Source organism: Acinonyx jubatus, chromosome C1 (genome assembly GCF_027475565.1).
Source record: "Acinonyx jubatus isolate Ajub_Pintada_27869175 chromosome C1, VMU_Ajub_asm_v1.0, whole genome shotgun sequence".
NCBI lineage: Eukaryota > Metazoa > Chordata > Mammalia > Carnivora > Felidae > Acinonyx > Acinonyx jubatus.
The window spans coordinates 183,110,051-183,133,221 of NC_069381.1; the positions used below are offsets into that span (position 1 = coordinate 183,110,051).

General features: G+C 41.7%; 1 protein-coding gene across 6 annotated transcripts in view; it reads left to right on the plus strand.

The window, feature by feature from the left end:
• The first annotated feature begins 4,912 nt into the window (after positions 1-4,912).
• SPATS2L (spermatogenesis associated serine rich 2 like) overlaps positions 4,913-23,171 on the plus strand; it is a 165,486-nt gene continuing 147,227 nt past the window's right edge. Inside the window, exon 1 of one of the 6 annotated variants that reach the window (XM_053215532.1) lies at positions 4,913-5,035. Coding sequence is in view for 1 of the 6 variants with exons in the window: in XM_053215529.1 (XP_053071504.1) it covers positions 6,579-6,620 (42 nt within the window). In the remaining 5 variants the exon portion in view is untranslated. Of the gene's footprint in view, positions 5,036-5,163; positions 5,248-5,439; positions 5,575-6,445; positions 6,621-23,171 lie in introns of those variants that run through there. The other 5 variants (XM_015077968.2, XM_053215535.1, XM_027053810.2 and 2 more) reach the window with 5 other exon arrangements.

Here is a 23,171-nt window from a genome sequence, read left to right on the forward strand (position 1 = left end):
AGCCATCCCTCAGCCCCTTGGCCTTGGCCAGTGTCCACAATGGGCTTTTCTTTCAGTCTTTCTTGACTTACGTCCTTTTACTTAAAAAAAATTACAATTATAAAAATGATATACAAAGGGAAAAAAGAAGTGTATAAAGTTAAAAATGGAATAAGTCCTTCATTCCAAGGGTTATCAGTGTCAACAATGTGCATATCCCTCAAGATACATAGATTTCTACCTCCTTTCCTCCCCGCCCCCTTTTTACAGGACATTCTGTACAGATTGTTCTGACTTGCTCTTATCACTCAAAAATATGTCAGCAGATATATGTCTCTCTCATTTTTAACAGTCATTATTCTACAATGTACATGTATTAAATTTATTTAACCATTCCTCTACTCATAAATGTTGAGGTGTGGTCCAGGTTTTTTTGGCCCTTATGAGTGGTACTATAATAGACATACACATAAATATATTTTTGCACACTTAGTGTTTCTGTAGGATAAATTACTTGTGATGGAAATGTTTGATCAAAGTACATATGTATTTTTAATATTTATACATACTGAAACTTGCTTTTCAGAATTTTTATCAATTCACAGTCAGTTGAGTATGCAAGTTGTTACTTATACAAATTCACAAACACTTGATATTGAAAATTTTTTTTGCCAAACTGATAAGTAAAACTTACTATCTTGTTTTTACTTACACTCTGATTATTGGTGAGATTGAGTATGTTTTCACATGCTTATTAGCACATATTCCTTCTTTTGAGAATTCCTTCTTCATATCCCATGTCTATTTTCTTACTTTGCTGCTTCTTTTTCTTATTGATTTCAAGAAGCTACTCGTTGTTTTGCATATCAACCTCTTCCTGTTGTGTACATATGATATGTTGCATATATTTTCTTCCATTAGGTAACATTGTTTATAGTATCTTTCACTGCACATAAATGGGGGTTTTTGTACCCAAATCTGTTTAATCTTTTCTGTTATAGTTTCTAGAGTTTTTATCATGATTTTTCTAACTAGTATTATAAACAATATTGTGAGTCTGCCATGCTTTCTTTAAGTCATTTTTATTTTTCTTTGTTTAGATTATTAATTCACCTGGAATTTTTTTCTGAAATATGGAATAAGATAGTGGAATAAGATAGTAGTTACACTTAACTCAACAGGTTTTTTTACTCAGATAACAATTCCCCATGGGTAGTCAGCAAGTAGATACCATAGAGTGACTCAGAGACTCAAGTTCCTTTCACTCTTACTCTCCTCTAGGTAACTAGTCAGTAAATGACTACTCAGGACACAGTGACCTACTGCCTAGTTTTGAAAACAGAGTTTTATGAGAACACAACCATTTCCATTTGTATACGGAGAGTCTGTGACTGCTTTCCCATAAAACAACAGAGTTGAGTAGTTGCAATAAAGACCTTATGACCCACAAAGCCTAAAAACGTTCACTATATGACCCTTTACAGGAAATGTTTGCTGACTCTTGCTCTAGAGTCCCAGATTCCTTAGTTTTCACTTGGCAGATTAAAAACAGAGATCATGTAGTAGGTCTTCCATGGGTGGGGCCTGGAAGTGGGGTATAAAACGTTGGTCAGAATTCAGTCACATGGCCTCCCCTAACCACACAGGAGAATAGGAAATGTGAATTAGCTGTGTGCCCAGGGTGAAAGAGAAACAGATTTGTGGAATTATTAGCCAATCTCTGCCACAGGTACGTTGCAATGATTTGTTTCTTTCTTCGTCTCTATTTTTAATCAGAATAGGCTAGTTTATGCTGCAGAAACATTACAACCCCTAAATCTCTGTAGCTTTAACAAGGTTTATTTTCTTGCTTGCACTACATATCCAGTAAGGATGAGCAGGGGTGGCATTGCTCATTGTGACTGCACACTCCAATCCAATGGAGAAGCCACCACTAGGCACCTTGCTGGTTGCAGGACTAAAGGGAAAAGGGAGTGTAGTGTGGTGATGCATGAAGCTCTTAACTTCTGCCCAGAACTGATACTCATCACTTCTAAGCAAGTTGCAGTGCTACGCTGCCCTTCGGTAGGGTGGAGAAGTGCAATCCTACCATGAGCTTCAAAGGAAGTAGGGCTGGAATATTTGTGGACAGCCCTAATAAATGTCACACTCACATACAAAGAACACATTCATCTCCTCCCTGCGGGAAATCACCCAGACTCCATCCAGTCACTCCACCTAGTCAAAGTCAAGGATTTCTAAATAATGGCTCTCCAGCAGGTCTGAACAGTGGTCTGGAGCCTGGTGGCCTAGTAGTCTTACGCTAAAGCCTAGCAACTAAAATCACTCTCTGTCCCCACCACTTACTCGGATGCCAAAATTCTAATAGAGACAACAACTGATTATGGCCTAAAACAGTCTTCTGGGATCTGAGCTGCTTGCATGAGAGTGAACCCTACTCTGAATGCCCAGAGAATCAGGAGCTCAGCACAATCTAAAGGGGTGGAATATGGGATTTTGCCGAAATCCATACTGCAGAGAAAGAGTCAGCCTCATTGAGAGATAGATCAGTGTTGCTCCACAATTACAATTAAGCACATTGGACAAAGGGTGTGGGTGACAATATGGAAGAAAGCATATTGAAAATGCCTTTATAGAAATATTAGAATATATAACATATTTTGTCCATCTCTCAGAGAACATTTACTCTTATGATTCTTGTTTGTTGGCATAAGAAAAGACCTTCACTTTTTATTTAGTTTAGAAAATGGTAAAATGAGATTCATGGATTATAATTATGGAGAATCATTTTGAACAACAGCATCATACTAGCATTAGATAAGCCCCAGATAAAAATTTCAAATAATATAATTTTTCAAATAAATTTTCAGTATCTGGTACAAACACTGATTCATATTTTTCCATATTCTATTTTTCAACTTTTATATCTCTATGCAGTTATAGAAATGTAATTCATATTTTTTTTTATCATTTATGCTTAACTCATCAAAATATGGCTTTGTGAGTTATTCGATGTGCAAAAAGTTTTTACACACTTCTCAATAAGCATTTTAAACCCTCTCTCCCAGAAACAGAAGTTTTCATTTTTTCCAGAGTCAATAATTATTTTCTCTAGTTACTTTATAATTGTCTTTCCATGGGCTAGGCCATTTCCAGGAGAAGATTAATTTTAGTCTAGTTTGTGGTACAGGGGCCACTACTACACTCCTATTCTCCATTTGTTTTTTTTTCATCAACTCAGTGCTTTAACATTTTGCTCTCAATACACATGCCAGTTATTGTTGTAGCTACTATCTACTTGCTGGGAAATAGCCCTCAAATGCAAAAGGCCAAGTATGGGCTTCTTAAAACTCTTTTTTCTCGCTGGTCATATTCAGTTCTTGAAAGCGTTTTTCTTTCAGATTTTACTAAACAAGTCAGATTTGGCATCCTGGGAAGAGTATGAAATAGTAGAGGAAAGGAATGAAGTCTGAGTTCAATGTTATTTCCCAAGCCTTCCCAGGAAAACATTAATTTATTATTCATTTTGGAATTCTAATTATGGAGATAACCCCCTCCATTAAATAATTTTGCCACAGAACCTAAAAGGTACATCAAATTTAAGTCTAATTGCTACAAGTTACCTTTATACCTAAATTTAATAAGCAATGGGATGTTTATCCTTCATATTTATATGTGATATGGCTTTTATTCTTTTACATTTACTTATTTATTTTGAGAGAGAGAGACAATGCAAGTTGGGGAGAGGCAGAGAGGGAGAACTCCAAGCAGGCTCTGCACTGTCAGCGCAGAGCCCCATGAGGGGCTCAGTCTCACAAGCATGAGATCATTACCTGAGCCAAAGCTGGATGCTTAACAGCTGGAGCCATGCAGTCCCCCCATATGTAATATGGCTTCTAGAAGCAAGTTTTCCTATTTGCAGCATAGGTGGGGCCAGACCGTACAAGTTCAAATCCTCACTCCACCATTTGCTACCAGATAACTTAGGCAAGTTATTTAACTTCTCCATGCTTGTTTCTTTATCTAAACAAACAAACAAAACAAAACAAAATGGACAAAAATAGTACCTACCTGATAGGATTGTTTGAAGATTAAATGAGTTGATACTTATAAAGCATTTGCAAACATTTAAATAAATTATATGATCAATACATAAATCCAGTGTGACAAGTATTGCCACCACAAGTCGCATAAGAAAATGAGTTCCTGAACTTTTAACTCCTCTATTATGGCTGTGCTTTGTCAACAGAGGCACATAATGTTAGCAGACTTGAACTTTACCGGAAAGGTGTTAGATTTTATATCAAATTATGAATTCCTAAAGAGCGGATGATGTACCATTCTGCTATACACTCAGGGACCCCTTAGGAGTTCGGAGTGTGAGATACATAACTACCCCTGGTCTGAAATTTGTTAAGGGGCTTTGACATCCAAAGAACCGTTGAGAAACAGTTACTAGTATTGAGAATACGGGAGGCTAAGAAGTCACCATTTTTAAAAAATAAACTAAATTGGAGCGCTGCCTGCATTTCACTCTACTGCCTCTGGAAGAGGTGTGTTATCTAAAGTGCTTCCATCATGAATAATGATTGAGAAACTGCCTTTACTCTCCCGACTACTGTACTCCCAGGTACAAATCCGTGGACGGATGCCCAGGTGTCTGTCTGGAACTTGGTTATTACACACGTTAGAGTAACCCATCCTCCAGGAGCCCATTGTGAACAAGAAGGAAAGGAAGGGGCGGGAACACTCCGGGTTAGCAGGGTTTCTAAGGACAGACCAGAGCCCCGGTACTTTTTGAGCGCCTAGTTAGTTCTTCAGGTCATTTCGAAATCTGTTATCTTTGTTTACATTTTGAGCTTGGCCCAGCACCAGAAAGCATTACTACCTTCTAAAAGGAGAAGCATCCTGCATTTGTAGATAGTGCTGGGGGGAGCAAAGTTCATTTTCCCTCGTGTGGGAGGACGACTCTCCTGCAACACGTGCGGGTTGTGACAAAATCTTTGAATAGCAGGGGCAGTTTAAGTGAGGTGGAGGATTGGGGAGAGGCGACGAGGTAGGTGTGGGGCAAGCAAGCAAAGTGCGGAAGCTGTACGGGGATTCTTCTAGAAAGTGGGGTGGGAAAAGGAGCTAGGGAGGGCGTGTGGAGGGAAGGCATCTGTGTCAGAACGTGCGTGTGAGCGGATACAAAACCCGAGAGAGGCGTGAGGAGCGCGCTGTGTGTGCGAGCGGGAGCGAGGGGCGCCGGCTCGGGGTGTGTGCGCCTGGGTGAGTGACACTGAGGGGCGGGCTGGCCGGTCGGCCGGCGGGCGGGAGCAGCCTGCGAGGGGCGGGAGTGTCCCTGCGTGGAGCGGGCCGATCCTGAGTTGTGTCAGTGAAGGAATCCAGTCCGGGGGCCGAGCTGGCTGCGCCCTCCGCCGCGAGCGCCGGCAGCGCGGGGCGAGCTCCGGACGGCGCGCGGCCCAGGCAGCGGCTCCCGCTCGGCCCGCCCTCCGCGCCGCAGGGGCCGCTACTGCCGCTGCGCCTCCCCCGGCGACCGCGCCCCCGGCCGCCGTCTCCCGGCCCGGGACAGAGCGACCAACGCTCGGCACAGAGGTAAGCCCGGGACTCGCGGCCGCCGCCGCCCGGGACTCCCCCTCCCCGCGCGCCGGGCCCGGACCGGGATGCGGGGCTCAGGCGGACGCGGCGGGGCCTGGGCAGCCGGGACGGAGGCTCGGACCGGGCCGAGCGTTCCGCAGCCTGGGCCGCCCAGCCCCCGCCGCCTCTCGGGGCGCTGGGTGTGGCCCCCGCTCGGCGCCGACGCGGGCTGGCGGCACAGACCGGACGCGGAGGTCGCCGTCCTTCCTTTCTCAGGCCCGCGCGAGCGAACGAGCCGGCGGGCGGGAGGAGGTGCCGGGTCCGGCGCACATTTGCGCGCCCAGGGCGAGCGTGTGGCCGCCGCGCTCCGACGTGGACCCGCCCGCCCCGGATCTGAATCGGCCGCGGTCCCTCGCCGGCCCTCCCCGGCGCGAGCGCCCCCTTCCACTCACGGGGCGGAGTGAGACCCACGGCCACCCGCCGCCCTCCTCCCTCGCTCGGAGCTGCGGAGCTGCCCGCCTCAGCCGGGACCGGCCCACCCTCGACCGCGTCCCGGCGCCCGGCGGGAGCGGGATGCGGTGGCCGCGAAGTCGCCGCGATGGCAGGCGGGGTGACGCGGGCAGACGCCGGGTGACCGGGCCGCGGGACAGAGCGGTCGCGCCGCCGCGTCCGGGCTTGTGGACCCGGAGTCCGCAGGCGGCGGCCGGGGCTCGGATCCGGCGGCGGCGGCGGACTGAAGCCCAAGGCGTCAGTTGTTTCAGAAACGCGGAGAGCGTTCTTCGCGTCCTCAGCACGCTAGACTTTGCGTGTCTCAGAAGATCTGCCCTGCTCGCTCGCACCGTGTTGGGTTGTTTATACTTACTGCAGACGTAGGAGGTGAAGGGCTGAGACTTCACCGGGACCGAGATGCTACCGAGGCTTCACATCTTCGCAAGTGGAGGCTTCCCGTTCTTGAGGGGTTGGGGTGTGTGTGTTTGTGAACTTCGTGAGCTTTCAGTTCCCAGCAGTCCTGGTTTCAGCGGATGTCAAGGTTTTGGAGACCTGACGCTGTAAAGATTCTTTCGGTACAGCATTTTCTTTTCAGTGTATTACAGAATCTGTAGCTTGAGAACTAGTGAAAAACCTTGAACTTCAAACACAGCCTCTTTCTTTACGTGAAATGTTGTATGTAATATTTTTCACTTATTTAAAAAAAAATTAAATGTTATGTTAACTTTACTAGTCCTCTCAAAAGTAAAAAAAAAAAAAAAAAAAAAAAAAAAAAAGACTCACATTTTAGAACCTATGCAGAGGAAAAGGCTTATTCCAGTATTTGAAAGAGTATGGTTGTGTGACCTTTATGACATGGTTTTAGTTGGTCTTAGAGGAACAATTCATTGCCATTCTGATTGATTTTATTTTCTGGAGATTAAGCAGATGTGCAATATGGCAGGGAAAAAAGAGGACAGGAAGTCAGAAATTGCTTCATTCTGAAAAAGAAAATATTCAAGCAGCAAATCCAATTATTGTGAAAGATTCTCTGAAAATTAAAGACTAAGGTTGCCTTCTGGATAAAGTATTTCATTGGCTTTATAAAACTGTATCATTAAACCAGAAAGCAGTGTGTTGCATGCATGGGGGCAGTTTTAACAAGTAACTGTACTGTTAAATAATATCTGTGTATGTTAATATTTATTGGATCTTTAACTTGGGCAAAATCAACTTTGGGAATGATTTTCTATTTAAACAAAGCAAACATTGCTGCAATCTCTAATTAGTGTTTTGGATTAAACTCAAGCTTTGTTAAAACCTATTTTATGGAGAATAGAATGTAAAATATATCAAATTCTGTATCTGTGTGGCTTTACACACACACACACACACACACACACACACACACACATGACTAGCCCCAAAGATAATTTGCATAAAAATACAAATGACTTGAATGCAAGGAATATTTAAGAGCATAGTAAAAACTCAACATCTGGGAAAGGAGTAATATACTCCTTTTTTCTTTCTTTAATCCCTGACTCTGAAAATATTAAATTATTTCCTAGGGATCAATTAGTTTAACGTACTAATTTAGACAGTCGAGACTCCTTTTGTATTTACGTTGTTTTAGGGAGATCCCTAGTGAAAGTCTTAAATTGATTTGCTTCTGTGTTCCCACTGGTTTTCAAGTGGCCATTGTGGGGATGGGTATCTATGGGCTTGTGAAGCTGTTCCACCACCTCATGATGATCAGGGAAAGAAAATGCTTAGGCCACACCATTGCAGTCTTTGAAGTGCTGCCAGTCGGAAGCATCTCCTAGATCAATTTTGCTGTGCAGATAGAAATACTCACCGTAAGAAGTTAAGCTTTAGAGATGTCTCATTTTTGGTTCTAAGTTTTATCAGTTTCTCAGCCTGTGATCATAGAATGGTCCTGTCATTAACAATGAATTTTCACTTATGGCATATGTGTGAAAGGCGCCTTGGTGGTCTTTATTCTATTTTCTTTACATAATTTGAATCAGCATCTCATGATGTGAGCTAGGACAAGAACTTTTGGTTACAGTTTTGATAAAATGGAAGAAGTTGAGGTTGCTGGTAGTAAGATCCAGGCTGCCGCCACCTGTCTGGCCACATGATAAAAGTGGAGCGGGTTTTGTATGCAATAGAAAGATATTGCCTGCTCACTGCCCTGTCCTGTTCTGTAGACCCTTTCCTGACTGTGATAATTATATCATATGTCTGTTACAATTTTTGTGCGCAGAATAGCCACTTTTATAAGCGTGGCACAGGACATGAGGGAAGATACATAATATGGAAAGACTTAAGTGATGGAGGCTGTTTATTGATTTTTGAATGATTGTGCATAATTCAGCTAATCAATTCATTCCATCACTGTTATGCCTTGGAGTGTAATCACACAATTAAAATATGATTTTCATGACACAAACAGTTAAAGACCAAGTACACATAATTATAGAGGAAAAACAAACCTTTCTTTTTTCTTTCCTTTTTTTGAAGTAGTCTGCTATGAAGGTGTTATTTCCTTGACACATCAAAATGGCTAATTTGGAGTTGTGATGCTTGTTATGTAAATAGGCCATATGCCGTATTTCTCCAGTTTATTCGTTCAGTGTTGTAATGGATAGGATCCCCTAAGTACCATAGCTAAGAATAATAGTCTGTGAAGATGTGTTTCTCTCTACTATTTATGTCATTTCCATTATTTTTATTTAACAGCTAATATTTTTATTTTCTAATAAAAAATTCTTAAACGTGGGGTGCCTGGCTGGTTCAGTCAGAGGAGCATGTGACTTTTGATCTCAGGGTTGTGAGTTTGAGCCCCACGTTGGGTTTAGAGATTACTTAAATAAATAAAAACTTCAAAAATGTTTTTCTTAAATATGATGGTGTTACCTATTTGTATAGCATGCAAATTTTTGTCTCTAGTATAGACACAAACTCTGTTCCCATTTATGCATGCAAATTTTTCTCTAGTATAAACACAAACTCTGTTCCCATTTATGCACCTGTTTAATAGACTTTTCATGGCGGATGTCCTGCTGTCAGACTAAAGGCTGCATGCCTGATACAAAGTTTTTGTATTCTTTGCTAAACCTATTCCTTTCACAATGAGAAGATGTTCCTTGATACTCGGCATTCTCTTTGTCACCTGGACTTGAGACCCAGGGACCATCCTCTGGCTCCTCCATCTTTCATACTGTGCATCAAGTTCTGTTAACTTTTCCTTTTTAATAGTGTCTCTGAACCGGTCCCCATATCTCCTCTGCATTCCTCACTCTCCTGGATAGCCCAGGTCCATGGCCATCTCTGTTCTAGGATGATTAGAGTGAGCTGTACCTTGGTCTCTCACTAACTGAGTTCTCCCCACTCTGTGTGCTCCCACCACATCAACCTTCCTAAACTCTTCTCCTTAGAACTCCTCTCCAAGGATTGTCTCGCTGGAAGGCTGTGTTGACCTCAGGTTTATCTGATTCTAAAGCCAGTACTCTTTCCACTAGTTCATATACTTTCCATGCCCTTGCCTTTAGTTCCACCTCTCAACCTGGTTTGAATGTACTTTACAGTCTTGCCCAAATTTGGTTTACCAAGTTTATTTTCTAGTCCTTTCCAACATGAACCTTCTATTCCTGGTAATCGGATCTCACTGCCCTTCTAAGATGACTTTGTACCCTTTGTTCATGCTCTGCTTTTTAGAACATTTTTTTTTCCTTTTTCCTCTAACCTAACAACCATCTCCCAGTGAAAGTCAGCCTGATCATGTTACTCACTGGTTTCTTCTTCTTCTGCCCTTTTGTCCGCACCATCCCTTTAGACCATCAGGTACTCTCCGGTGCTCTTGTATGCTTAATTCTTGCTTTTGCAACTAGACTGAAAGTTCCTTGAGGGCACTGTTCTAACTTGCATGCTATCCTTTAACCGTCTATGGGCCTTGGCATAGGAAGCTCTTGATAAGTATACCAGTGGAGTCAATAAGCCATAAGGGTGAATTTTTTCTAAATAATGGGCTTTGATATTGCCTGTGTACTGCTCACCATTGTGTCCCCAGAGCCTAGCTTGCAGCTTGACACCTAGTCATGACCTCAATAAATATTTGTTAACATAGAAATTAATGTTGACATTGGATAAAAGGGAGAGGCATTTGAAGGAGGCATCTGTCAAGGAGTTTTTCCCATTTTTCTTCTGTGGTTCTAATCAGCCTCTCCATTCATCAGCTGTGAGATTCTGAGGCCTCGGCATTTTCCAGTCTTGAGATAATGATGGAGGCTGGCAGTTGTGAGTTGGAATTAAGGAGGCTGTCGTTCTTTTAAGGTGGAATGATGGGTCCCAGTAGTGAGCAAAAAATAAAAGTATTCAGGCTTTATGCCAGTATTTTATACATAAAACAATTAGGCTAGAGTTCTCAGTTAAAAGTTCAGCTAATCGGCCATAAAATCCCAGACTGTATCACAGGACTGCCCAACCTTTTTCATTTTAAAACTTCCTTGTAAATTAAAAAAAACCATCTGGGGATTCAAGCAGGGATGAAAGGTAAGGTAGGGAAGAGTTGGCACCCATCATACTGTGTTCAGGACAAAATTAAATTCTTCAAACTTCCAATAAGACTCACCTTGTACAAGACACTATTTTTTTGCCAGGAAGGAGTTTATAATCTAACAGGAGAAATGACAAATGTATCCCAGAAACAAAGGTCTAAGAGAGCTCAGAAGGGAAAATTTCCTTTCCTGGGATATGGTGGGGATCTTGAGTTGTTTATTGCAAGAGTTCAGTAGCTATCATTGGGAGTACAGGGGTAAGGGAATGGTGGCTGGGTGTGGGGGTAGGGAAGGGCAGGCCTATTCTAGAGTTCTGAGTCCAGTATCAGTATTCTTTTACCCTGCCACTGCTCCTAAGCTGAAATCCCACCAGAGCTCTCCTGGGCATTGGTGGGCTGCAGCGTTCAGTAATGAAACTTAAAGCATCTACAGATCCCTGCAATAATTACTTTTGGTGCCAAGTGCTGAACTGACCATGACATAAAGCACAAAATAAATCTTGTAAGCAGTATAACCAGTGCATTCCTGGGTAGCATCCAACTTGCTCAGAATGCTCAAAAAGGTCTCCTGCATTATGGAGACACAGCTGAAAGTTGAAACTTTGATAGTGCTCTACATAGGGAGAGGTCTGCCCTGATTGTGATCTCAAGTAGCCAGCCATCTGTGAGACACTGCCCAGTGCATCCAGCAGAGCTCAATGAATGAGTAAACATACTATTATACAGAACCCTAGTTCTGATTCTGTAGAAGTATTCCCATGAGCTGTAAAACTTGGACCAATGGGTTTACGTTTCAGGGAAGACAGATTTGGGGTCAGTGTAAGAAAGGTGGTCCTATTAAGAGATTGTGCTATTTCATGAGGTGGCTAAGCCCCACATGACTAAATGTATTCAAGCACATGCTATAATACGTAGTGTCTCATTTAAATACATGCCTTATCTCCTTTTTTCCTCAAAACAGTGCTCTGAAGTACATACTTTTATTACCCCTGCCTTACTGAAGAGCAATATTGAAGCCTAGAAAGGTTGAGTAGTGAGTTAGGTGTAGAGCAGATGTCACCCCTGCGTTTGAGGGCTGAGACTGAATATGTATCGTGATAAAGGAAGGACACAAACATCAGATGGCCATTAGGATTTTTTTTAAGTTTATTTATTTTGAGAGAGAGAGAGAGAGAACGAACATGTGCACAAGCAAGCTGGGGAGGGACAGAGAGAGAGGGAGAGAAAATCTCAAGCAGGCTCCATACTGTCAGCATAGAGCCCGATGCAGGGCTCTATCCCATGAACCGGGAGATCATGACCTGAGCCAAAATCAAGAGTTGGACGCTCAACTGATTGACCCACCCAGGTGTCCCCAGACGGCCATTAGGATTTTTAAGGACCCTTCCTAACAGTACGATTGGTGGTTTAATTCTCCTTAGGGATCAAGATGTTGATTGTTGCAAAGCATAGATTCAGCAGCAGCAGCAGAGCCCAATGCTAGAAATTCAGAACAAAGTGAATACAATTATCACCATCATGATAGGTATCACTTATTGATTATCTCATTTAAACCTCAGGGTTATCTTGCAAGGTATAGATTATGTACCTTTTAAAAGAGGGAGACACCAAAGTCAGGAAAGTTACAGAATTTGATTGAATCTGCATTGTTGATAAGTTGCAGGAGAGTCTGTTTGGTGTCTCACCCCCACAAGTCCGGGCTTTATTATACCGCTCTTTCTTACACTGCTTTTTTTTCTTACACCGCTCTGCCAGGTAATGTGTGGTGATACTGAAATGTTTACCTATCAGTTCAGCACAGACACTGACCAACCAGAGAGGCCACAAACTATAAACAACCGCTCTGGCTCTCCTGAGTAACCTGAGGTGATTTAGTTAGAGCCCAAAGGTATGCAAAAGGCTTGGTAGTATACCAAGACCACAAATCTGGGCTCCAGGAAACTAGTGACTTCTATGCTCAGTATTTATCTGATTTTCTACATGATATGTAGGACTATTTTTAAAAAGCCTTCCTGTGTAACTTGGGGTGCATGGGTGGCTCAGTTGGTTAAATGTCAGACTTCAGCTCAGGTCATGATCTCTTGGCTCTTGACTTCGAGTCCTGCATTGGGCTCTATGCTGACAGGTCAGATCCTGGAACCTGCTTCGGATTCTGTGTCTCCCTCTGTCTCTCTGCCCCTCTCCCACTCACACCTGTCTCTCTCAAAAATAAATACATATTTTTAAAATTGTATTTCATTTCTATTTCTAAATAAAGAAAAATAGTTTTGCAACGGTAATGTTATATCTTCCTTATAAATGGCAGGTTCTTCCTCATCACACCTTTTCTTCCCTTTATTATCTGTAGTCGAGACTAATCTCTCTGGACAACATCCCTTCTTGCTTCCTCAGGGACCTTGTTCCATTATCTCTCTTTTCTTCAGGGTCTCAACCAACCTTTTCTTTCAGCGCATTAACACGCGCAAGTCTTCTCATCTTTTATAAAAACAGAAGACAAGACGAGCAAAATCCCTTTGGCCCCTTCCCTCTTGGTCTGGTTGTGTTCCATCCCATTGCTGTTGTCAGAAGGACCTGTTCTTACACAGTAGCTGCACATCCCTTTTTCCCCTTTCTCTCCAAACCCCCACAGTCCTGTCCTCTCACGATGACCACCTCTGACCTTCAAACTGGCAGATCCTTTGTCTAGGATTCTCTTCTGATTTTTGACCTGTGTGCCTTTGTGATTACTCTCTGCTCTTTGAAACTTTGTCCACTTGTTTTCTGAGGCATTCCTCTCTCCTGCTTTCCATTTACAGCATATTCCTAATGTATTTTCTCTCTCAGTCAATGAAACCCACTTCACCAGTTTTTAAATCTGGGAGTCGTTCGAGATTCCTCCCTCTTCCTCAACCCCTACATTTCATTGATCACCAAGGCCTGTAGAAGCCATATCTCTCAATCTCATTGGAATCTGCCCTGACCTGTCAAGACCACCACCACCATTACTGCTTTGGTCTAGGCCCTCATCACTTCCCTTGAGGATTACTGCAGTGGCCTCATAACTGGCCTCTGCCTTCTGCTTGGCCTGCCTCCAATCCATTCCCCACACTGCTGCCTTTCTAAAAGGCAGATTCGGTCACGACTCTCTGCTGCTTAAAATCCTTCAGCAGAGTCAGAGAAGCAGTCTCCAGGATAAAATCTAAGCTTCCTAGCATGGCACAAAAGCTCCTTTGTGATCTGGGCTCTCCCTTCGTGTGTGTATCAAAGTCTTCTCTAACGATCCTGGTCCCTGCCCCTGCCCATGGCATCCTTACTAGAGGAAACGAGTTGTTACAGGAAAGAAATGAGAGGAAAGATGGGAACAGAGAAGAGATTATAGAACTATGCTAGCCAGTACTGTAGCCACTAGCTGCATGTGGCTGTGGAGCACTTGAAATAATGTGAGATGTTTTGTGAGAGTAAAATACACCACAGTTCAAAGACTGTATATGAGAAAAAGATGTAAAGTATCTCATTAAAAGATTTAAATATTGGTTACTTAATGAAACAGTAATATTTTGGATATAGTAGTTTAAATAAAATATATTATTAAAATTAACTTCACATATTTATCTTTACCTTTTTTTTAACATGGCTACTAGAAACGTTTAAATTGCCTGTGTGGCTCTTTTATAGTTCTGTTGGACAGCATTGTTACAGAACATCTCCTCATTCCCAGGAGATGCATCCTGTATGAGCCAAGCCCATGAGCTTGTTGAATGATTAAGTCAACCCTACAGATATAGAGGAGCAGCAATTGCTCAGTTTCTTAAATCCAGAGATACAAAGTGCTTTAGATAAGATTCGGAATCAAAGAAATAGATTGTGAAAGCTACAGCCAGGAGTCATGCATACAATGTGCACAGTGCTGAAATCACGATTAAAGCACATCTGTCTCCCTAGCCTACCCAGTCGCTGTCAGGAGTGAGAAGCAGGGATACTTGTGTAGTAGAGGGAAGATTTGAGATAAACTGTAGGAGCTGGGGAAGGGCAGGTCGAGTCACATTCCTGAGAAGCCTTCAACTTGTGTGGCACCAGGTGGGGCACCGGGAGCTTTGCCCAGGTCTCTGAGATGCCCCATCCTGCCATTGATCCCTTCTGGTGGGCCAAGGCCCAGCTTCCCCACTGTCTAGCTCTGGAATTCTGAACAAACTAATGAACCAGTAGGTCTTGAGCCTTAACAATATGTGTGCTATAGAGTCATTGTGCATCAAACAAAGTGATGTGCCAAACAACTGTTGGTAAAGCACTTAAGATACTAAGAGCAGCAGTCTGTGGATCAGTTGGCCCAAAAGGCTAAGGGCATGAGGGTGGTCAGAAAGACCCAGAAGATAATATATGGTGTCCTAGGAGATACACAAAGCTTTATGTTTTCACAGTGGAAAAGCCAACCAGTGATAGAAACCAGAGCTTATCGAGTTGGAGCAAGAGGGAGATACCTGGAGGTGAGGGGAAGAAACCATAACTATCATGATAAAGGTTCAGCAGGATCGGATTCCAGCGAAGTCTGATAGGCAGAGTGACTCAGTGCCTTCTCTCCTGGTCTTTTGCAGATCGTTCCGTTAAGCCCTTCATTTCAGGGGAGAATCCCTTTGAGCAGTTGTTTTTATTTGTGTCTACTTATTAGGCATTAGTCTACAAACGGAGAAAGTTTCATGTGCTAAAAAGAAAAGTTTGAAGGTCATATATGTACAGAAAAGGGCCTGAGAAAAATGGCGACCAAGTCGATGTGGTTATTGTTCCCCCATCTGCAGGGTGTGGGACCAGTGTAGGTTCTTTGCAGGAGGGTTGCCACTCCCTTGCATATGTACCTTAGGGACTCTCCATGGGATCGGCCCTGCAGTTTGCCTAGGAAGCCAGAGCTCAGCCTCATTCTTGGGTACCACATTTTCACTTTGTGCCCCAGATTTCACTTTGTCTCCTTCATTCCCAAGTCCCTGCTTTTCGTTTTCATGTAAGAATCCCAAGTTGCCTTAGGTAAGGGTCCCATCATGTACTTCCACGCTTTCTTAGGACAGTAGTCTTGCAGCTGAGCTACAAGCCTTAAAGGTAGGTCCCCTGCTGCTCACTTCCAGGCTTCTTCAATACCGACACCTGCCAGCAATGGGCAGGAAACTCAGTTTGATAGATGTTTGAATAGCTTGCCTGGATACTGGCTGTTACCTGGTTCCAGACCCATGACACTGAGCACTGCTTATTAATGAGCTGCCCCACTGGCCTCTGGGTCCCATTTGTACCATTTGTGCAACTTGGGAAGAGAAGAGGAAAGCAAAAATAGGGCTGTTTTTCCTAAATTATGATACGTCCACTTCTTTGTCTCCCGTGGGAAGGCTGGTCTCGTGTGTAGATGAGAAAGGTAGCCTTCGTGGTGTGATTTCAGACTCTGTACTACTGGAAAGGGCAGTTCAGATATCAACAGCTTCTCTTTTCCTGCTCTCTAATACGTGAAAGCCTACATTATACAAACTCTACTCCCTTTCCTAAGATCAATATGGTTTATCAGAAAAAAGAGGACAAATTTGTCACTTGAAAGACTTGGTTTTGACTTATGTAATTGACTGTCTATATTATTTAAATTATTTAATCTTCCTGAATCTCCATTTTCTTATATATGAAGTGAAATTAATAATACCCGCTTGTTTTGTTATGACTAAATAAAACAAGATATAAAGTGCCCAGCAGCAGGGCCTAAAATGCAAACGCTAGGGAAGTGGTAACATAAACTTGTTAGATGTGTGTTCTTTAGGTTGAATCATTTTATAAACCCTTACCCAAAACTGATAAGGAAGAGAAAAAGCAATCTGGGTCAAGGGGCCCAGATTTCACCCATGCAAGGGTGACAAAGGACCATAAGGAAGTTGCCTTCATGGTTTGTTTAAGGCCAGTCCTACCTAATGGTTTGCATTTGTGAAAATATTCATCTGGGATTATGAGTACAGCATGAAGGCATGGAAAAAAGGCTTGTTTACATCGTCTGCCAGGATAACATAAGAATAAACAAAGCAAGTTTTTGAATCTCTGAATAGCCAGGTGCACTGCCATCAAAATAAACTTTTATTTCTATTCTTTGCTGATACATTACAAATAAAGGAAGTCACTAAAATACCCTGAAAAGGAAGATTCATATACAAATTAGACACTGGGGACAGATTTCACACTCATTTTGTTGGAGCCATTCTTTCCTTAACTGTGGATGTTTGGAAAGTTCTTTTGTTGTAGTCTTTGTTGCTTACAAGAAGGGAGGAAAAGCTTTAGTATACTAAGGAAAGAGTGGTTTTGATCGCAGGCAATATTGTTCTCAGTGTGGGCTGGTTGTAGTGATTTCTAATACATAGCTGAGAAAACGCATTTATTGAAGAGCCGTAAACAGCAGTGAAATTCTCTGATCTGACATACTGCCACTTCTGATCAATGAATGTTATTATAGGAATGTGGGCAGTCCTGTAATTTTTAAGGGAACAGTAGATGTTATGCTGGCTATTGTGGCTGCTAACATCCTGATCTAGAAGGTCTTTGTCCCTTCTATTTACTTCCCCTGTGAGGTCTGAATAGTGGACTGAATTCAGTGCACGCATGGGTCTCCCAGTGACTTCCTCAGCTCTTGATGCAATTGACCACCCTCCCCCCCCCCCGCACTGTAATACGATAGCCTCAGTATAGTGTCATGTGAAAACTGTAAACTCTCAAGGAGAAAATGCAAATCAATTGCCCCCAAAATTAAAAATAAAAGCATTAAAAATATTATTTAGTGCTGGTTTGTAGCATTGAATATATAAACTCGCTTATTGTTTTGATAGTCCCAGAGCAAGAACTGTTTCAGCTGCGATGGATGATATCAACTAAGGTTGCCATGACAACATTAATTTATAATTTCCAAACTTTGGTAGAATTTCACCTTCTGGACTCTTCCAGATTGCATTTAAATTTATAGTTATTTCTCATTTATTAAGGCAGGCATTTTTAGATACTGCATCCATAAAGCCCTAGGACTATCTTCATGAAAGTTACTAATGTGAAATTAGAAGCGTAGAATGCGCGTTGGAAGGGGATAGAAGGTGCTATGGTTTAATGTCCCCCCACAAATGCAGGATTCCTTTCCGTGGTATCCCAGTCAGCCAGCTGCCATTTGATCGCTGCCAGGAGCGAGAACTTCACGATTTTGCTGTGCTGAAGAATTTTGACAGTCATCACAATGCTTCTAGATCTTAAGCGCCTTTAGATTTGGACCTAGTCTCATGTGTGGTTGGACCAGTACTCATTATGAAGCACAGGCAGACAAAAATGTTGAAATCTGCTTCCCTGCAGCTTCCCCGTTTGTCTTTTGTCACCCTTTGGAGTGCCACAGAATAGACACCTTCTGTGTGGTAGCTCTTCAAATATTTGACCGTAGCTATTGGACCTGCTACTCAGAGTCTTCTCTTTTCAGGCATACGTGGTCCCAGCTCTCTGAACTGAAATCTCCCATCCTGTTAACACTCCTCTGGTCGCCCACTGCTCTGCCCTTGCTGTTTTAAAAGCGAGGATCTTCAACTCCACTCCCTCCTCCTGAGTTCTGTGAGCAGTAGGAAACTCCCTTGTTCAGGGCACCCTTCTTTTATTAATCTAGTCAAATATTGTATTGGCCTCCGTTTTAAACCTGGGCCAGCACATTGTTGGTTTGTCACTAAAGTCAAATAAAATTTCCAAGTCTTTTCTTAAACAACTACTACAAAGCCAAGTCTCCCTTACTCTGTGCTTATGCAGTTAATCGTGTGAACCTGTGTAGATGATTTTACATTTATCCTTGTTACATATTGTCTCTTTTGGTCAAATCATTTTTCTTCTCTAGCAAGACATTTTTGACTTCTAATTTTTAAATTCAATTTATTAGTGATACTTCTTTCACTTATTATTAATTACACATTTGAGAATTGTACTTTCTCATTGATAAAATGTTGACCAGGACAGGCCAAAGATAGAGACCTGTGACTCTCTACAGGAGACTTGGCATCAGTATGTGAATTTTGTTAGTCTTGTCTTGTCTTTTTTTTTTTTCTTTTTTCTTTTCTTACTAGTTTGATAATCTTTCACTTGTGTTTCCTTTCTTCTCCCCAGGCTGTCTAAGAGGATAGAGTCAGGAAATATTTAGTCAAATGCCTAAGTAATGCTATCATTGTTGATCTTCTTATTGCCAATCTTAGAACCTCCATTTTGAAGTGAAACAAGATTAGTTTGGGGTTACTTTTAGATGGCATTTTTCTTTTGAAAAATTTACTAAAATCATATCTAAATGATCTTATTTTAAATTTAATTTAAAAAGAACAATTTGGTAGAATAAATTCTTGTCTCATCTGTACATTCAATTCATATGAACTTGTTTGGTTCAAAGGAATTGCTTTTTTGTACATCATTCAGTTCTCTTTATAGAATCATTGCTCTGAAAATGTACCAGTGGTGTGACAGGAAATCACTCCTTAGGTGTCACTTCAACACATCATTATATTCACACCTTCTGGGGTAGACAGTAATCAGGCTGAGGCATGTCCAAACAGTGTGCTGGTGTCTACGTAAATGGCTCCGTGACAGTATCACTTAACATGACCATGACAGGGAATGCACTAACGGCATCATGTCACTAATGGATGTGTTTTCACTAAGTGGAAAATTCTGTATTACTTGAAAAGATTTTTTCCCCCTCACACAAGCTCTTTCAGTTTTTGTATTAATATCGAATGTCTGTCAAATACACATATGGTGTTTCCCATACTACATTTGGTTGTATTTGTATTCAAAATAGTTTTTTTTTTAAGAGAGAGGGAGTGTGTGCATGCTCTCATGCATGCAGTGGGGGGAGGGGCAAAGAGAGAGGGAGAGAGAGAACCCTCAGCAGGGTCCACACCTAATGCAGAGCCAGACCTGGGGCTTGATCACGCAACTGTGAGATTATGACCCGAGCCAAAGTCAAGAGTTGGATGCTTGACCAGCTAAGCCACCCAGGCGCCCCTCAAAATAGTTTTTTACATGCTCTTTACCTTGGACTCAGTGGAAAGAAAAAAAAATTTGAAGGAATACTAGCACTGAATCTATAAGTCAAATCTAGAAGTCTATGGCTTCATAAAAATACTTGTATTTGTGTAATACTTCACATTTTACAAAGTACACTCACACATTTTCTTCTTTGAAATTTTTTTTCTGATTATAAAAACAATTCATACTCCTTGATTTTGGAAAAGATACTAAAATGGATAAAAATAATTAAAAGTCAGCTAAAATTTCACCACTCAGAGATTGTCATTGCTAGCATCTGGTGTGTTTTCCTTCCAGATATGCATGTGTGTGTGGATCTGAGTATGCATGCATGCATACATTTGTGTGTGTGTGTGTGTGTGTGTGTGTGTGTGTGTGTGTGTTTAAACTAGTCTCCTGGTGGAGCTAGGAAGTTTGTATTGAAGAATCAGTGTGACATAGTAGTTAAAAATGCTTTGGAATCAGACAGTTTGAGATTCCAGTACTGGCCATGCTACTTTATATAGTGACTATAAGTTGCCCAAACTATCAAAATTGTAGTCTCTCTTTCTATAAAATGGGGATAATAATAGTATGCATCTAGTTGGTTTATTGTAAGAATTAATAAGGTAATACATGTAAAGTACATAGCATGGTATGTGGCTCATAGTCAATGCTCAGTAAATGTGAGCTGTTATCATTATACAGACCTTCTTGTCTGTTTTCCTCACTTAAATTCTAAGAGAGCAGTTTCCCTTGTCATAAAATATTATTGGAAAAATATTTAGAATAACTGCATACATTTCAATATATGAATATACCTTAATGTGGTCATTTCCCTATGCTTAGACCATTTCAGTTCTTTGCTATCATAGGAGCACCAGCATTAATATCCTTTACATTATTTTTGTGTGCATAGACAACAGATTCAAAATGAATCACTAATCACATTTTACAGGGAGGTGGGAAAAAAATGAACAGTTCCTTCATATATACTAAAATACCAGGTTGTATGCTAGGTTTTTTATAGCAAAATTCTTGTTTGCCTCTTCCACAGCCCCTTTGAGGCAAATCTGTTATCCCCATTTTTCAGATGAGAAAGCTGTGAGGGGAGATAAGTAGTTTGCCCAAGGTCACAAAGATAGTGGTAGTAGAGATGGTATTTGAAGCCAGCTGTCTGATTTCAAAGCTTAAGCTTTTCCATTCTGGCATGCAGTTCATGCCTATCCTTTTAAGGCTGGCGGAATGAATAGTTACCATTGTGCTTTTTACAAACTGTCGCTTTGTACCACGTAAAAGATAGGACACTTGGCTGGAACTCTTGGCTTACTCAATATAGTACCTCTTGTGTGCGTATGTTCTTATATGTTTTGGAATCAAACCTCATTAAAATAAGGTGTTAACTAAAGGAAATAAGACATTGATATGATTGATGAAAGCAAACCTCAGGGAAGAAGACATTTATTTGGTCAATAATACAAAAGTCGTCCGTGTTATAGTTGTATGGACTAGGCCAGAATTACTTCTCTCCCCAGGAAGCAGGGTACTTCACACAAATCCATATAGGAATTAACTGATAATAATGGCCAAAGTAAATTGATGGTGTCAAAAGGAATTGTAAGTTTCATTACTTGTATATTAAGGGTTGAAAGGAAAAATCTTTAGCTTTAGCTGTAAGATGATACATCAGGAAAGAGCTATAATATTTGTTAAAGGTATAAATATAGGTACAGGGGAGACATAGAATATACTGGGATAAACCCCCACAGAATTATTTGGTGAACTGACAAGTTGTCTTTAAAAAGTCAACCATTCGGAACATTTATCTTGGCAGCTCTCAAATCTGACTTACAGCATGTAGTGTGGCAGTCAATTTTGTAGGAAAAATGCATAATTAATATGAAGATCAAGGTGTAGATATTGCCAGTCAGTACCTAACACAGTTTCTTAGAACAAAGGAACAATTGAAGTTGTCTTTTAATAGGGTAATCCTGGTTTGTCATTTTGTAGGTTTCAGTTCTTAGTAAAAATGAACAAAAAAAAAAATCCTAGTAGTAAAATTTCACATTGAAGAGGTACTTTGTTGCAGAGTTTATAACCAACTATTGTCTAGTCAAGGAAGCTATCTTTGGTTTTGAGCTCTTGAATTTTTATAGCCTTTGAGCTTACACATTCTTACCTTAGAATTGTCCCAGTTTCCCTTAAGTCATTTTAGTTCTTGCAAGGGATAAACAATGTTGCCCATAGCCCAATAACTAAAAAAAGTTTGAATCTTGACAGAACATGACTACCAATTTGACCTGATGAGAGTATATCCCCCATGGTGATATCTTAGCTGGGGAGGCCCAACAAGTTAAATCTGGGCTCTGTGTACAGCTAGTGAGGTTTTAACTGTGAACAGAGAATTGGATATGAATCTGCAGATTGGAGTCAAGAGGTGGCTTCATTGCATAGTAGCTGTCTAATCCTGGGCAAAGTGCTTTACTGTCTCTGATGCTTGACTCCTTGGGCTCTAAAACAGAGATGATGACTGTTGCACAGGCAAAGGGCATATGGAGGATTAGATGTATTGAGCAAACCATTTGGTTAACTCAAAAACGCTTTTATGATGAGTTTCCAAGTTACTAATTAATGGCCACAGGTCATCCCTCTCAAAGAGAAGCTGATTTACCTTTTAAAATGTTTTCCAGGGGCGCCTGGGTGGCTCAGTCGGTTAAGCGTCCAACTTCGGCTCAGGTCATGATCTCACGGTCCGTGAGTTTGAACCCCGCGTCGGGCTCTGTGCTGCCAGCTCAGAGCCTGGAGCCCGTTTCAGATTCTGTGTCTCCCTCTCTCTCTGACCCTCCCCTGTTCATGCTCTGTCTCTGTCTCAAAAATAAATAAACGTTAAAAAAAAAAATTAAAATGTTTTCAAATGGGTGCGCCTGGGTGGCTCAGTCGGTTAAGCATCTGACTTTGGCTCAGGTCATGATCTCACGGTTTGTGGGTTTGAGCCCCACTGTCAGGCTCTGTGCTGACAGCTCAGAGCCTGGAGACTGCTTCATATTCTGTGTCTCCCTCTTTCTCTGCCCCTCCCCTGCTCATCCTCTGTCTCTCTCTCTCAAAAATAAGTAAACATTTAAAAAATAATAAAAAATAAAACAGTAAGACTTTGGGGCACCTGGGTGGCGTAGTCGGTTAAGTGTCCGACTTTGACTCAGGTCATGATCTATGGTTCGTGGGTTCAAGCCCTGCATCAGGCTCTGTGCTGACAGCCAACTGAGCCACCCAGGTGCCCCACAAAACTTTTATATTTAATGCATTATTGTAGCTTTTAATAAAAAAGACTCAAAGGAAAAAACTATCAGGTGGTAAAACATATTCCAAATAGATTGCTTTATAAAAAATTATAGGAAACTCTTTGATTATTAAAGTAATCATTGTTGCTGGAGGCGAAAAGAAAAGAGAACAAGAAATTAAGAATTTAGACACTGGATAGTGTCTATGCAAGCTTTTCAGTAGTCCCTCTTGGTTTTTCCCCTAGCCTTGGTTATGTCCTCGTTAAAGGCACAGAAGCTGCTTCTGAGTCTGGCTGTAAGAAAGT